General features: G+C 33.2%; 1 protein-coding gene across 50 annotated transcripts in view; it reads left to right on the top strand.

Moving 5' to 3' along the window:
- LOC126299121 (twitchin) overlaps positions 1-12667 on the top strand; it is a 484418-nt gene that overhangs the window by 184335 nt on the left and 287416 nt on the right. For 37 of the 50 annotated variants that reach the window (XM_049990863.1, XM_049990870.1, XM_049990869.1 and 34 more), the window contains 3 exons: positions 1252-1308; positions 5175-5243; positions 7107-7157. In XM_049990863.1, coding sequence (XP_049846820.1) covers positions 1252-1308; positions 5175-5243; positions 7107-7157 — 177 coding nt within the window. Of the gene's footprint in view, positions 1-1251; positions 1309-5174; positions 5244-7106; positions 7158-7638; positions 7756-12667 lie in introns of all 50 variants that reach the window. The other 13 variants (XM_049990829.1, XM_049990822.1, XM_049990871.1 and 10 more) reach the window with 1 other exon arrangement.

Raw genomic sequence — 12667 nt, 5'->3', positions numbered from 1 at the left:
TATATTTAGAAAAAAAGAAACAAAGTTTTTCACATCACAAAACAGACCTGCAACATCCTCATTCTAGTGGATACAAATTACTGTCACTGATGTTGCAGTAGTTATAGCAAAATGCATCAATTCAAAATCAGAAGATTTGTTTGGTCTGTCATATTTTATTATTAAAAAGATAGCAGACATTAGATGACAATCACTCTGTGTACTAATAAATTGGATTTTTATGAGTTGTTCTCTTGTGGCCTGCTTCAACATAACAGTAGCTATCCCTCTAGATTAAAAAGGAGACAAGCCATTCAAAACAGTGTATCTTGTAGGCCACCTCTCAAGAAACTTTGTGTCATGACAGTCCCATCATTACTTATATTTAGTTGCCTAGTCTGCATAAAAAATCTAAGAGAGATACAGATTAAGACAATCATTTCATTGTCACAATAAATGCCACAAAGAAAAGACTGCCTAATCATTAACAAGACTAAGTGAGGCTCACAATAACTATACATACCTTGGAGTAAAGCAGTCCAGTGCACTGCCACCATAAGCACACATTTCCTCATTAAAAACTTGTAGAAATGTTCTGAAAAACTGGCTTCAAAAAAATCTTTCTATATCATAGAGGAGTTTTTGGATTGTGTGAAGGGAGATCTAAAATTTTAACTTATACTCATTGTGTGTTTGTATGCAAATCAACATGATTTAACTGTTTTCTTTATATTTATTTGTACCATTGTATATTATTCAATTTTTATGAACTATTAACATCAATAGCATGCAAAATACTGGAAAATGATATAAATAAAATAAAATATTTTTCATTTAGTGCTCTCGCCTTCTGTGTTAGTAACTTTCTTGAAGTTTTGGTACCATTTATAAATTTGTCTATAACATCTTCAAGAACTCTCCAGCAATGTTTTGGGAATAACATTATTTTATGATAAGTTTACTATCAACCTCCTCCTTTTCTTAAGGAATAATATATAAACTTTATGGTAAGTGAAACAACATACTACATTAGGTGACAGCCTTGTAAATTTTTTGAGAGCTTTGTAAGACTCAAATAATATATTAATATACTGTTTAACAGGTTTTCTGAGAAAATGTGCTCAGTACTTCTCACATAGTATAGATTTCAACATGATAAATGTAGAGCGGGTTTCTCCTCTCCAAGTTTGTTTACAAGGTTTTTCGTATAACACATAAGATAGGTATTCTGTTACTATACATTTATTCTAATGATAATGGTTCTCTCTACAGATTGAGGAAACAAAGGATGTGAGAAGACAATCCATTGTCCAGACTGCAGATGGGAAGGTAAGGACTGTTTGCAGTATTTGTCAAATAATACTATTCAAAATTTCAATTCCCATTTTATGATTGTATGGATTATTCGGATAGTGTCATAATAATTGTAAAAAAAAAAAAAAAAAGAAAAGAAAAGAAAGAAAAAGTTGCCACCCATTCTCTCTCTTTGTGATTTTAAAAGCTTTATGAATTGAACACTCTTTTTTACACAGTTATTTGTGAATAACTGTAAGTGTACTTGGTAGCACATAATGAAAATTGTCAGCTGCTGATGACCAAAGTCAAAAACTCAGTAATGAGTAAATAGAAATAGAAATTTCTGCAGAATATCATGAACGTGTTTACTGTAGTTTCCTGTAGTTATATGTAGATAAATTTCTCAGACTTCACAATTCAATGCAATTTTTTTTATTGGAAGAAATTTCTGCCATTTGACTGTAAATTATTATTCATTTATTTCACAAAAATCATGATTTCAGCTTTATAGCCATTCTAAAGTGCAAGTTGAAATATCAGAAACTGTCCAACATGCCTAAATGACATACCAGCATAAAAAATATGTAAATAATAATAACAATATAAAACTGGAATAATGATTGTGTGAAATAAATTAACAGTAATTTACGGTCAAGTGGTGGAAATTCCTTTCAAAAAATTCTACATCATTGTCGTCCCCTAAGAAGGAAAAATCATAAACTTCTGTTGACTGGTCGCTGTGCATACTAAGTCTTATTGTTCAGTTTCTTACAAGTTTTGTTTACAAGCATTGCTCTTCCATATCAAAAGATTTTCCTGATAGAGAGTATTGCACTAACTTTGAACCAGTAAACTGAAAGATTCTGTACCAAAAAGCAATTTTGTTCACAAGCAAAATGATTTTAATGGTTTTGCAAATTAGTACTGTTGTTATGGGAAATAGGTGCATGACCATCTTATAGAGAAAGTATATCATTTGTACAGAATGTACAAAAATGACAGCATTTGTTAAGGAAAACATTTTTTCACGTGGAAATAATTACATTAACTATAAAACCAGAGGGGAGGGGGAGGGGGGCATAAACAAAGTTTTTATGCAGAGATAAATTTAACAGATGATGAGAAGTAAGATGAAGTTTAGTGTCAATCTAGTATTTGTAATGGAAACAATTACTAACAAAGAGATAGAGGGGCTGGCCAGTACTTACCTCAGCTCAGTACAGCCGATAGAAACACAAAAAACAACCGAAAATTTAAGTTCCTAGCTTTCGGAATAAATGTTCCTTCATCAGGGAGGAGAGAGGGGAAAGAAAGGGAAGAAGGGAAAGTGGATTTAGTTACTCACAACCCAGGTTATGAAGCAACAGGGAAAGGAAGACAGGTAGGGTAGCAAGGATGGAGGAATGGTTGTCAGAGCTCCATCCTTTCTACCCTCCCTGTCTTCCTTTCCCTGTTGCTTCATAACCTGGGTTGTGAGTAACTAAATCCACTTTCCCTTCTTCCCTTTCTTTCCCCTCTCTCCTCTCTGATGAAGGAACATTTATTCTGAAAGCTAGGAACTTAAATTTTCGGTTGTTTTTTGTGTTTCTATCGGCTGTACTGAGCTGAGGTAAGTACTGGCCAGCCCCTCTATCTCTTTGTTAGTAATTGTTTCACATCTTTATATGAGATTTTCCATTAATTAATTTGTAATGGAAACTTAGTTTAATAAAGGGGAATATGGAAATTGAGTCTAATCATTTAATACTAGTCTTGCATTCAGTGTCATGTGTTTGTCCATTTCCAGTTGGGTCATCTTTGTGGTTTTCTTAATATAATATAAGACTTCACATTCTACATCACATTAAAGGTTTTCTGCTCAAAAATAATCAATAAAGGTTGAATCTTTCTTCCGTAGTCTGCAGCTTCTCTCATGTTCACATAGCCTAATTGCCACAACTTTACCTGACCAATGTATACTTTTTCACACTGCTTGCAAGTGATTTTATATACACTGCTCTCCGTCATTGGTTGCAGTTTGTCTTTACTATTGAATAAAGATTTGGATAATCTGTTGGTATTATAAAATGCAGATCTGTAGTTGTGAGACTTTTAACTTTTTTGCAAGGCTATCTGAAATGTCTCAGTATATGGGATTTTGCACCAGGCTCTGTAACTACTGAGCGATATCTGTTAGCCAGTGTACAGAAGTGGCATCATTTTATTTTTTCATAATTATAAATCAGGGCAGAGCTACAGCCATTGCTGGGAGCAATATGTTTGATGGTCTGTAGGTTCATTATTTCAAAGGGTGAATCAGACAATGGAACAAATATGAGGTGATGCACCATTGAATGAAAAGCTGCATGTTTGTGGCTCTGTGGATGCAAGCACCCAACAGCAATTACTGTATAAGTTACTGTGTTTTTTCTGTGAATGCTAAATAAGTGTCTTCTTGAGGCAGAACATAAAATATTGAATTTTCTAATGTTGTGAGTTTAAATTCTGCAGTAGTGTATCTAATTTTCTAGAGGTACTGGTGCACAACCATTGCAGTTAACATAGTAGTAAAACTGAGCTTTCATTGATGGTGAATGTAACCATGTATTTAGTGGGCACTTATTCAGTTCCAAGAAGTGGTTTGGTTCTGAATTTAGTAATGTGTACTGGCACTAGCTATAAGATGGGGACAATTTGGAGAATTCTAATTTTGAATGTATCAGGATAGATGAAAGAAAATATAAAACATTGTTCTGAAGAAAAATTTTGCAATAGAACATAATCTATGAGAGATCAAAATACAACATTATTAACTGTAGTCTGTCGAGATAAAGTGAAGGAGGAGCTAGATGTTATAATTCTGAGACACCTGACAGCAGGAAGTCATGTGAAAATCCATAAAAAGGAGAAGAAAATATCTAGAATGAAGAGAATGAGAGGACAGTTTGACAACCCATATCACTATAATTTTAACCTCCTATCACTCTAATTTTCACTGACTGCAACTAGGAAGAGAGGATTTTCCAATTTTAATTTGATGCCAACATGAGGATTATTGTTGACTACACAATAGATGTTAGAATTCTTCAGAAGGGAAACAAAGATGTATTAGCATGGAATAGGTACAAACAATGAAGGAATATGAGCTGATGTTAGTACACAGTTTTAAGATCTCAAACTAATATGATACAGACTAATTAAACTCAGTTTTGAGTATTTCACTGAGTGGATGCATTTGAATGTGAGTATTCTGTGCTTATTAATCTTCAGTCAGAAGAAGCAACAAAGAGTAGAATATGCCAAGAAAGATAAATATCAAAATAGGTAAAGCAGTTTACGAAAACTATATGCAAAACATTGAACAACTAAGGGGAAGATGATGGAAAGCAGTTAATTAGTTGAATGGTTGTTAAAAGAAACAAGGGTTGCTTAATGTATTCTGTAACATGAGCTTGTATGAAAGGTCTGTCTTCAGCCAAACAGTAAGCTGTGCTTCAAATATTATTTCATGCTTCTCAGTTCTTTGTGTTCATCATTGCAATTTATTATGCCCACCCTGTCTGTGACAATTCTGTTACTGTAGTGTCCAGTTTTATTTATTCTGTATTACAAGTACACGCATAACAAATATACAGTTATTCTTTTCACTTTTTAATACACAATATTTTTAAACATACGTGTGTTTCCATATTTTTTGCATTTTGTTTGATTTGAAAATGGTTAATTAATTTTTGATTGACCCATTCTTCAAATGTTAATTGTCGATGTAATTCTCAGTGATTTTTCTACAATTGCTGCATCATTTAAGGAGACATCCAACTCCATTTATTGAAACTGTAAGTGCATAATGATAGATTATACTTCATGCATTATGTGCCCAAAAATTCATTTATTTTCATGATTCCTTCTTGTCACAACAGGTACAAGAGGAAGTTAAAGTTCAGTCCAGAAGATCATCGACGATTGAGAAGAAAGTAACTGAAGAAAAGGTAAATTATAATTCATTCTCTAATATACAAAACTGCAGTTTTACTTTACAGTGTAAGAGATCCAGTGTGAACTCAGATTTTATTGAATGATGCTTTTCTACACATAGCTGTTCCAGTAAATGACTGCATGACTGCAGTATCATTCATTATCAGTCTCTTTCTTTGTTTATTGACTCCCTGGACTCTGAATCAACAAATAAGACTTTGTTAAAATATTATGTTTACTTCAGCTCTTGCTAACCTAATGGTCTCTAATGGTCTAGGAACACTGGTGTAAATAACCAGCTATGTAGCCATTACCTAATCTTGTATATGATAGAAAAGTTCTTTCCCCAATACTCGTGTCAATAACAATCCTGAAAGAAGTAATTTTTACTCATTTTAAGCATGTAATAGTTCTTAGTCTTGATAAGTGGTAACTAACAAACAACAAAAGACAAGTCACACAATCACACTTGGCTGCACTCCATCTCATGGCCTCCTTCTGAAAATGGTTAAGATCAGTGTACAGATAGTAAGTATAACATTTTAGCAAATCTAATGTGCATGGACTGCTGATTGAGTATTTAATCACAACCCTGCATTCTGTTGCTAGGCAGTGCCATGTCATAGTCTTTCAGGTTTCTTGTGACAAAATGTGTATGAAACTCTTTCAAAAGTTGGTATTGAAAGAGCTGCTGCTATACTATATGACAGTTTTATGAATTTTTCACTCTGTTGAGTATGTGGTGGACTATGTCTCCATTTCTGTTTTAGATGTGATGATGGGATACAGTATAGTAAATGTACTCTGTACAAATTGCACTATTTGCGAATGACTGCCAGCAATTTTTTTTTCAAGATTGATATTGTGATTGATTATTCTGAGTGAATCAAATCATCGTAGCATACTTGGCTAGTAGCAGCCTATTTTCCTCCAAAATAGAACATGACACTTTTCTGTGAGGATAATGGCGGTTGACCCATTGGAATGTTAGAAATTCTGCAAAGAAGAAATCACAATTCTCAATATTTAAATTTTTCATCTTGATGACTTCAGTTCTTATTAATTCTATATGTCAGCATAATGTAGTCTTATTCAAGCCCTTCTCAGGAATTTATATAAAAATTTATTTCCTTTTTTTATTGCTGACCATAGTTAATTCACGTCATGGGAGACAACAAGAAATCTTCTACTACATAGGTTGAGTAAACAATGTACTTAAAAAGTAATTTGGATGTCTGCCACACTTTCATAGCATTATTGATTCTATTTTTTAAATTATCACACAATATTATATGTAAGAAACGCTTTAAATAATTTCAAGGTTAAGCACTAGTTCATCTTTAGCTAACTACCTATAGTTTGCATATAAGAATCAGAATTTTAAGTAATTTATAGCTTTTATGAAATTGTATCGTATTAAGAAGCTGATGTTGACAGTAGTCATGTGGCTCATAGTAGAAGACATTATGATAAAAATTCAATTTTATGTGACTCTTCTTATTTAGTTCCACATTCAGTTCCAAAACGGAATTGTGGTATTACAACAATCTTGGAGAATTGTGAATGTTTCTGCATTTTTTTAATATTTTTTGGAATCAATGATTAAGTCATTATGTTCCACTTTAAAATGCCAGAACAGAATAACCAGTAATATTTTGTTTATATCATTTCAAACTGTAAATTAGGCTTGTGAGAAATTTGTGTGACTAAGCTACATGTGATATAACAACCAGAGCCCATGTAGCTGTGTATCAGATTGGTACTAATTAGCATATTCTTGTTATGTGTACAATATGACATTAAGAGTTTCTTGGTTTTAATCTGTTTAATGTATAGTCTTTTTACTTAATGATTATAACATACTCTTTCTTCACCAGAAAAAAGAAGAAAGAAAATTGTCTGTTGATAAACCAGCTGAACCACCAAAGGTGAGTTAGTAGCTCTTTGTTTCACTGAAATTCATTATTTTTGGTAATTTTAACTTTTAGATGGATGATTACATCTGTTTAAATGTTGATTTCCTTTCATATACATTATTAACAAGAAAGATCCTCTTGCTAATTTGTTACGAGCAAAATTACCCAAATCAGTTGAGTGATAAAGCTCTTCTGGATAAGCAGATTTACAGGTTCATCACTTGTAAATAGGGACTGTTACCCAAATACAATGAAGAGCCTCTAGAGAAAGTATGAACTGTATTTATGTTAGATCCTGAAAGTCGCTCTTGTAATTGGCTAGTTTGTCACTGATACCAATAACTTAAAATATTAAAACTTTATGTATTCTTATACATCTTCAATTTCATGTGACTGTAGTAGTTCATGTTTGGTGAAGCAAGTGTGATGTTCAAAAATTTATTGTTGTTGTTCATGTCACATGTAAATTATTCACCCCTATAATTACATGTAGATTCGTAGATACGACCCAATGGCATATATTCCTAGTAGTTCTGAGGAAGAGTCTGAAGAAGAGGTGGATGATGGTTTAAGCAAGGAAGAGGAATCATTTAATGACATAGCTCCGAAGGTGAGCCTTTGATGCCAGCTCATTTTGTTGGCCACAGTGTAGGCCACTGACTGTTGTGGCATTACTGCAGTATTTCGGCGGCGATTCAGTAGAATTTTTAACTTGGGTGTAATTGCTGTAACGCTTATTGAGATCCCAGTGAATAGGTGGATTTGAGAGCACAATAGCATAAATATTTACATTTTAAAAGGTATCTTCCTCTTGTTAATGGCTTACCTCCTTTAGAATGTGCAGCAGTCTCAGGATTCACCTCAAATCCACCATCACGGCAGCCTGCCTGTAGAAATTTGATTACTTGTAGCTAAAAAGTACTTGGCAGTTTTATTTGTGCTGTTTTGCAGTTACGTAGAATTTCTGATAGCTTGAATTTATTTTAATTTTACAATAACTTCATGATGATACTTTTCCTGCACTGACGTACACCTTTCAAAGTTATCTGGCTTCCTTAAAGGTAATTTTATCTGATGGAATTGTCATACATACAGTGAAATATTTGTACTGACATTTTTATCAGATTTTTGCCACAAAAACACAGTTTTAAATGAAGAAAAAGCTTTGATAGCAGTTAAATTCTAAGAGATACTTGCTGAATTGTAAGCACTGCCTGGAAATAGCAGTATAATGACGAATAGTTATGTCCACTTTTTCAGTTTGTTGATGGATTAGAAACTATAAGTATTAATCACTAGTAACAGTAGCTAAACAATTTTTGCATTACTGTACTCATAATGACTGTTCACTTGAGAACAGAAACGATAGAAAGTAAGGGCTAAATTTTAAGGATTTAGGATATGGGGTCCTTTTTTATATGAGAAACTAAGAGTGGAAAAAGAAATATGAGAAAAGAATCCAAAACATAAGATAGCAACTTGTAGCAGTTAGGTTAGCAGAGGTCTGTTTGATTACAGGTAAGCAGCAGAGCATAAACTAAGGAGAAATAGTAGGTAAATGGAAATTGGTGATAAAAGCAGGCATCTGCTTAGAGCATGGTAGTTAAAAGGTACAAAAGGCTTTGTAGCATAGAAGTGAATGAGGAGCAGAATAAATAAAATATTAATAGAAGTACAATAACAAATACAGTAAAACATGAACTGTTAGGCTATTTTAGCAACATAAATTCTTACTACCAAGATTTTGAATGATAATTAGGCTTTATTTACTCATGCCTGTCAGACATAGCTTGTGAGCTGGACTGATTGAGAATTTTATATAGTTCAGCACATTTATTCCTAGGAGTGTAATGGTTAGCCATTAACATGGTGATACAATATATGATTCCTGGTTACCACCTCAGATTTTTGTGTGATGGGAATGTCTGAACAGCTTCCACTGAGCATCATTGTGACAGATGTGTAGGTGCTTGGCTTGATAATGAATGGTGCTGACTCTCAAGCCACTGAACTGATATAAAGCCAAAAGACTTGCATCTGTATAAGAGCCACACATAATCCTCTGCTGCAGTGCTTGATATGAAGGTATCATGTTTAAATCCAGGTAAAGGGGAAAAAATTACAAACATGACCAGCATTTGGCCAGCAAGGAGAGTCAAGGTTGTTTCATAAAATTCCTGATTACTAGTCTTTGCTTCAATATCCTGATTCAATTCCAAACATTTCCACAGCGTCTCATCAAGTGCAGGTATTTGATAATCCTGTTGACGATGCATTCATTGGGCTGGAGTATTAAATGTGGCAGCCCTCTTTGAGCCATTTGAAAAAAAGTTGGTTAATTTCCTGCATTGGGTTTCACTCCCTCCCTTCTGTCATCATCATCTTCATCATTGTCATCCTCGTCGTCATCAACAACAACAACAACAGCAACAACAATGACAACCACAATATAAACATGACAGTATGATATATAGACACTCACCACAGTTACCTGTATGAGACTGTTACATTTAAGACCCTTGATGTGCAATATACTGAAGTGCCATTAACTGGGAAGACTTACACCAACAATGGTCACACTGAAATATACATTCTTTTCTGTAAACATGATAAAAAAGGGTGAAATCTAATTATTGTCCATTACATGACTTAACCATAGGGCACATACTATAGGTAAGAAGGGTCAAGTGGCATGTAAGTTGTGTTAGATCTTTGATTTTGGACCAAAAAGTGTGAGACCAATTTTTTTGGCTTGGCAAGGTTATCAGTTACGATACTAAGAAAGATGGGACATATTTTAGTAAGTGAAAGGCTAAAAAGAAATGCTTTAGTGAGGGACTGTGTGAACAAGACTGAATATCAGGGCAAGAGATGTGTTAATACAGATTGAATAGAAGATTGAGAAAATGAAACACAGTAAAGGAAGTGCTAGTGAGTAGTGTAAGGTGGATATGGCTTCAAGCTTCCACAGTAAATTCTGAATCGACTACATTTAGAAATTAGATTTAATTTTATAGTTCTGTAATCATTTCAAAATTCTCAGATGTGTTTTAGCTTATAAAGCAAACTGTAAAAAATATGAGGATCAAATTTCTGTGTCCCTGATAATATCATAAGTGGTATGTAAGGGACATGGACACTATATTCACCCACAGAGCCTGTTTGACTAAACTATTCATCTTTTTTCAAACATAAAAAATAACTTCCTCTGTAAAGAAACAAACTATGAAAGAATAATGGAGCAAGTACTGGAATTCTGTGGCAATTTATTTTCTTCAAGTAAGCTGGATTTTCAATCAACTGTGTCACTGACTTCAACATTCTTAAATCGTTTTCTAAAATTCTAAAATAGTGGTAACAGTAGCAATAATTATTATATTACTGCTGACAACTTCAATAACAAAAATAACAAATCAGATTACCTTAGATTTTTAATTTTCATAAAAAAATGCCTTAAGAAGCAAATTACTTACTTATATGCTGGGGCACTCATAAAAACACTAGGACTGTGAATTATTCAGCAATTTTATAGCATTTAAGCCAGACAAACTTCCTGGTGATGGGTAAAAATATCTAGACAAAGATGGATTCCTGCATATAGCTGGGTGAAGAAGGAAGAAAAAGATAAAAGGAAAGCAAAGAAATAAGCATCAGATGAGATCAAAACAGTGAAATAAACATTAGTACACCATTGTAGCAATCAGTCTTCAGTTCAGGTAGGAGATACACTATGGAACTGAAAACATAAAGAAGAAAATACGAACAAACAAGGAAAACAGTAAAAGAAACCAGACAAGTCTTACTTTTTTATTTTATTTGATTGATTTATTTATTTATGAACTTGGCTCCTCTTTCTCACCTACATTTAGTTTAAACTTAAGAAACAACTTTATAATTATTAGTAACTTATCAGTCTTCACATATTTTCATTGCAGTTTGTCTTTTTACCACATTTGAATTGGTGCACTTAGTAATCTGCATTCATTTTTTCAATGAGTAAAAGGCATACATAGTCGATTAATTGTTTGATTTGGAGTGTTGTTGAACATATTGTCCACTAAGTGGCCACACAGGAAAAAGTAATGCTATTCAAGTCTATTGAATTGATATTGGATACCTTAAACTATTTCTGTCTGGCTAGAGAAAGTGAAAACAGTATGTATACACACAACATGTTCTTCCAGTCCATCAGTAACAGCAATATCCAGCCTTATATTTGTGTAGTTTTATTGAAACAATTTCCAGTACATTTACTATATTTGGGTTATTGAAAAGCATTGTGCAGAGCACATATTGATGGAAACTTCACAATAAATAACTACAGGTATTTAAAATATGGTCACCATCCAATTTAATAATGAATATCAGAAGAAATTTGCAATTATACTAACAGGTGCAGCACCAATACAAAATGATAAAAATCCTCATTCAGACATTCTAAAATCTGTTTTCCCTTGGTTACCATTAATTAATTTAGATGAGGACCAAGATGGTACCTTCCACAAGTTCTTTTCGGCTTCCTGCATTTTTGTTGTGTAATTGAAAGAGTAGGAAAGTTTAGAGTATAACAGTCTGTCAATAATGAGATCATTAGAGATGGAGTTCTAGTTCAGAATGGCCACGATATCAACCTTGTCCTTTTCAAAGGCCCCATCCTAGCTTTTGAAATAAGCAGCTTAGAGAAACCGTGAAAAACCTAAAAGTGAGTAGCTCAACAGGGAGTTGCAACCCAGCACTCTTGAATGTGCTCCCTACCATGATTTGAATTTGTGTATGTGTCTAATTACATTATTACAAATGAAAACTTGGACAGAACAGGCAATAATGCAAAAACAATATAAAAAATGAATGTGTACAGTAAGTTTTCCACAAAAATGTTCTCATTTTCTTGCAAGCAACATCCATTCTGCTTTGTGTATTGTGTAGTGGAAGGCTGATCTGAGAATCTGTCTGTGAATTTGAAGTGGTTAATCTTATCCCATAGTTTGTAGATTCCTGTCCACACCAACATTTTTTATATTGTTACTTGATTTGAAAATTTATTCAACAAAAGCATAAAGTTACAAATAGTTGCATTTGCAAATAATCCAGGTCAGTGCATGTGAATTATTGAACAAACAGCAAGTTTCTCTGAAAATAGAAAGTTGGTAATATTGCACCACTGTCACTAGGATACCTTTTGTGTTTCACAAAATTGACAGACTTATGATATAATGAGTATACTAAGAGTAAGACTATGTAATCAGTTTTTTAATTATTCTAATTCATGAAGTAGTCACCCCCAACAGATACAAAGAACAATAATATTAAATGCAATCTTATGTAGTTAAGTAGACTGCTGGCCTATTTAGTTTTTCATTTCTTTAACTATGATGATTAGAATCTTTGCCTGGAGTTAATTTTGTTTGTAGATTTAGTCTGAAGCTTTGAGTATATTGTTGTAGACACAGATGTTATATTATTGTAGCATTATATCTTTATTTTTCATTTTCTATTTATTTTTGAGCTTGTACTTGGTTTTT

The sequence above is a fragment of the Schistocerca gregaria genome, chromosome X (genome assembly GCF_023897955.1).
Source record: "Schistocerca gregaria isolate iqSchGreg1 chromosome X, iqSchGreg1.2, whole genome shotgun sequence".
Classification (NCBI taxonomy): domain Eukaryota; kingdom Metazoa; phylum Arthropoda; class Insecta; order Orthoptera; family Acrididae; genus Schistocerca; species Schistocerca gregaria.
This window is presented reverse-complemented; position numbering and strand designations above follow the sequence as displayed.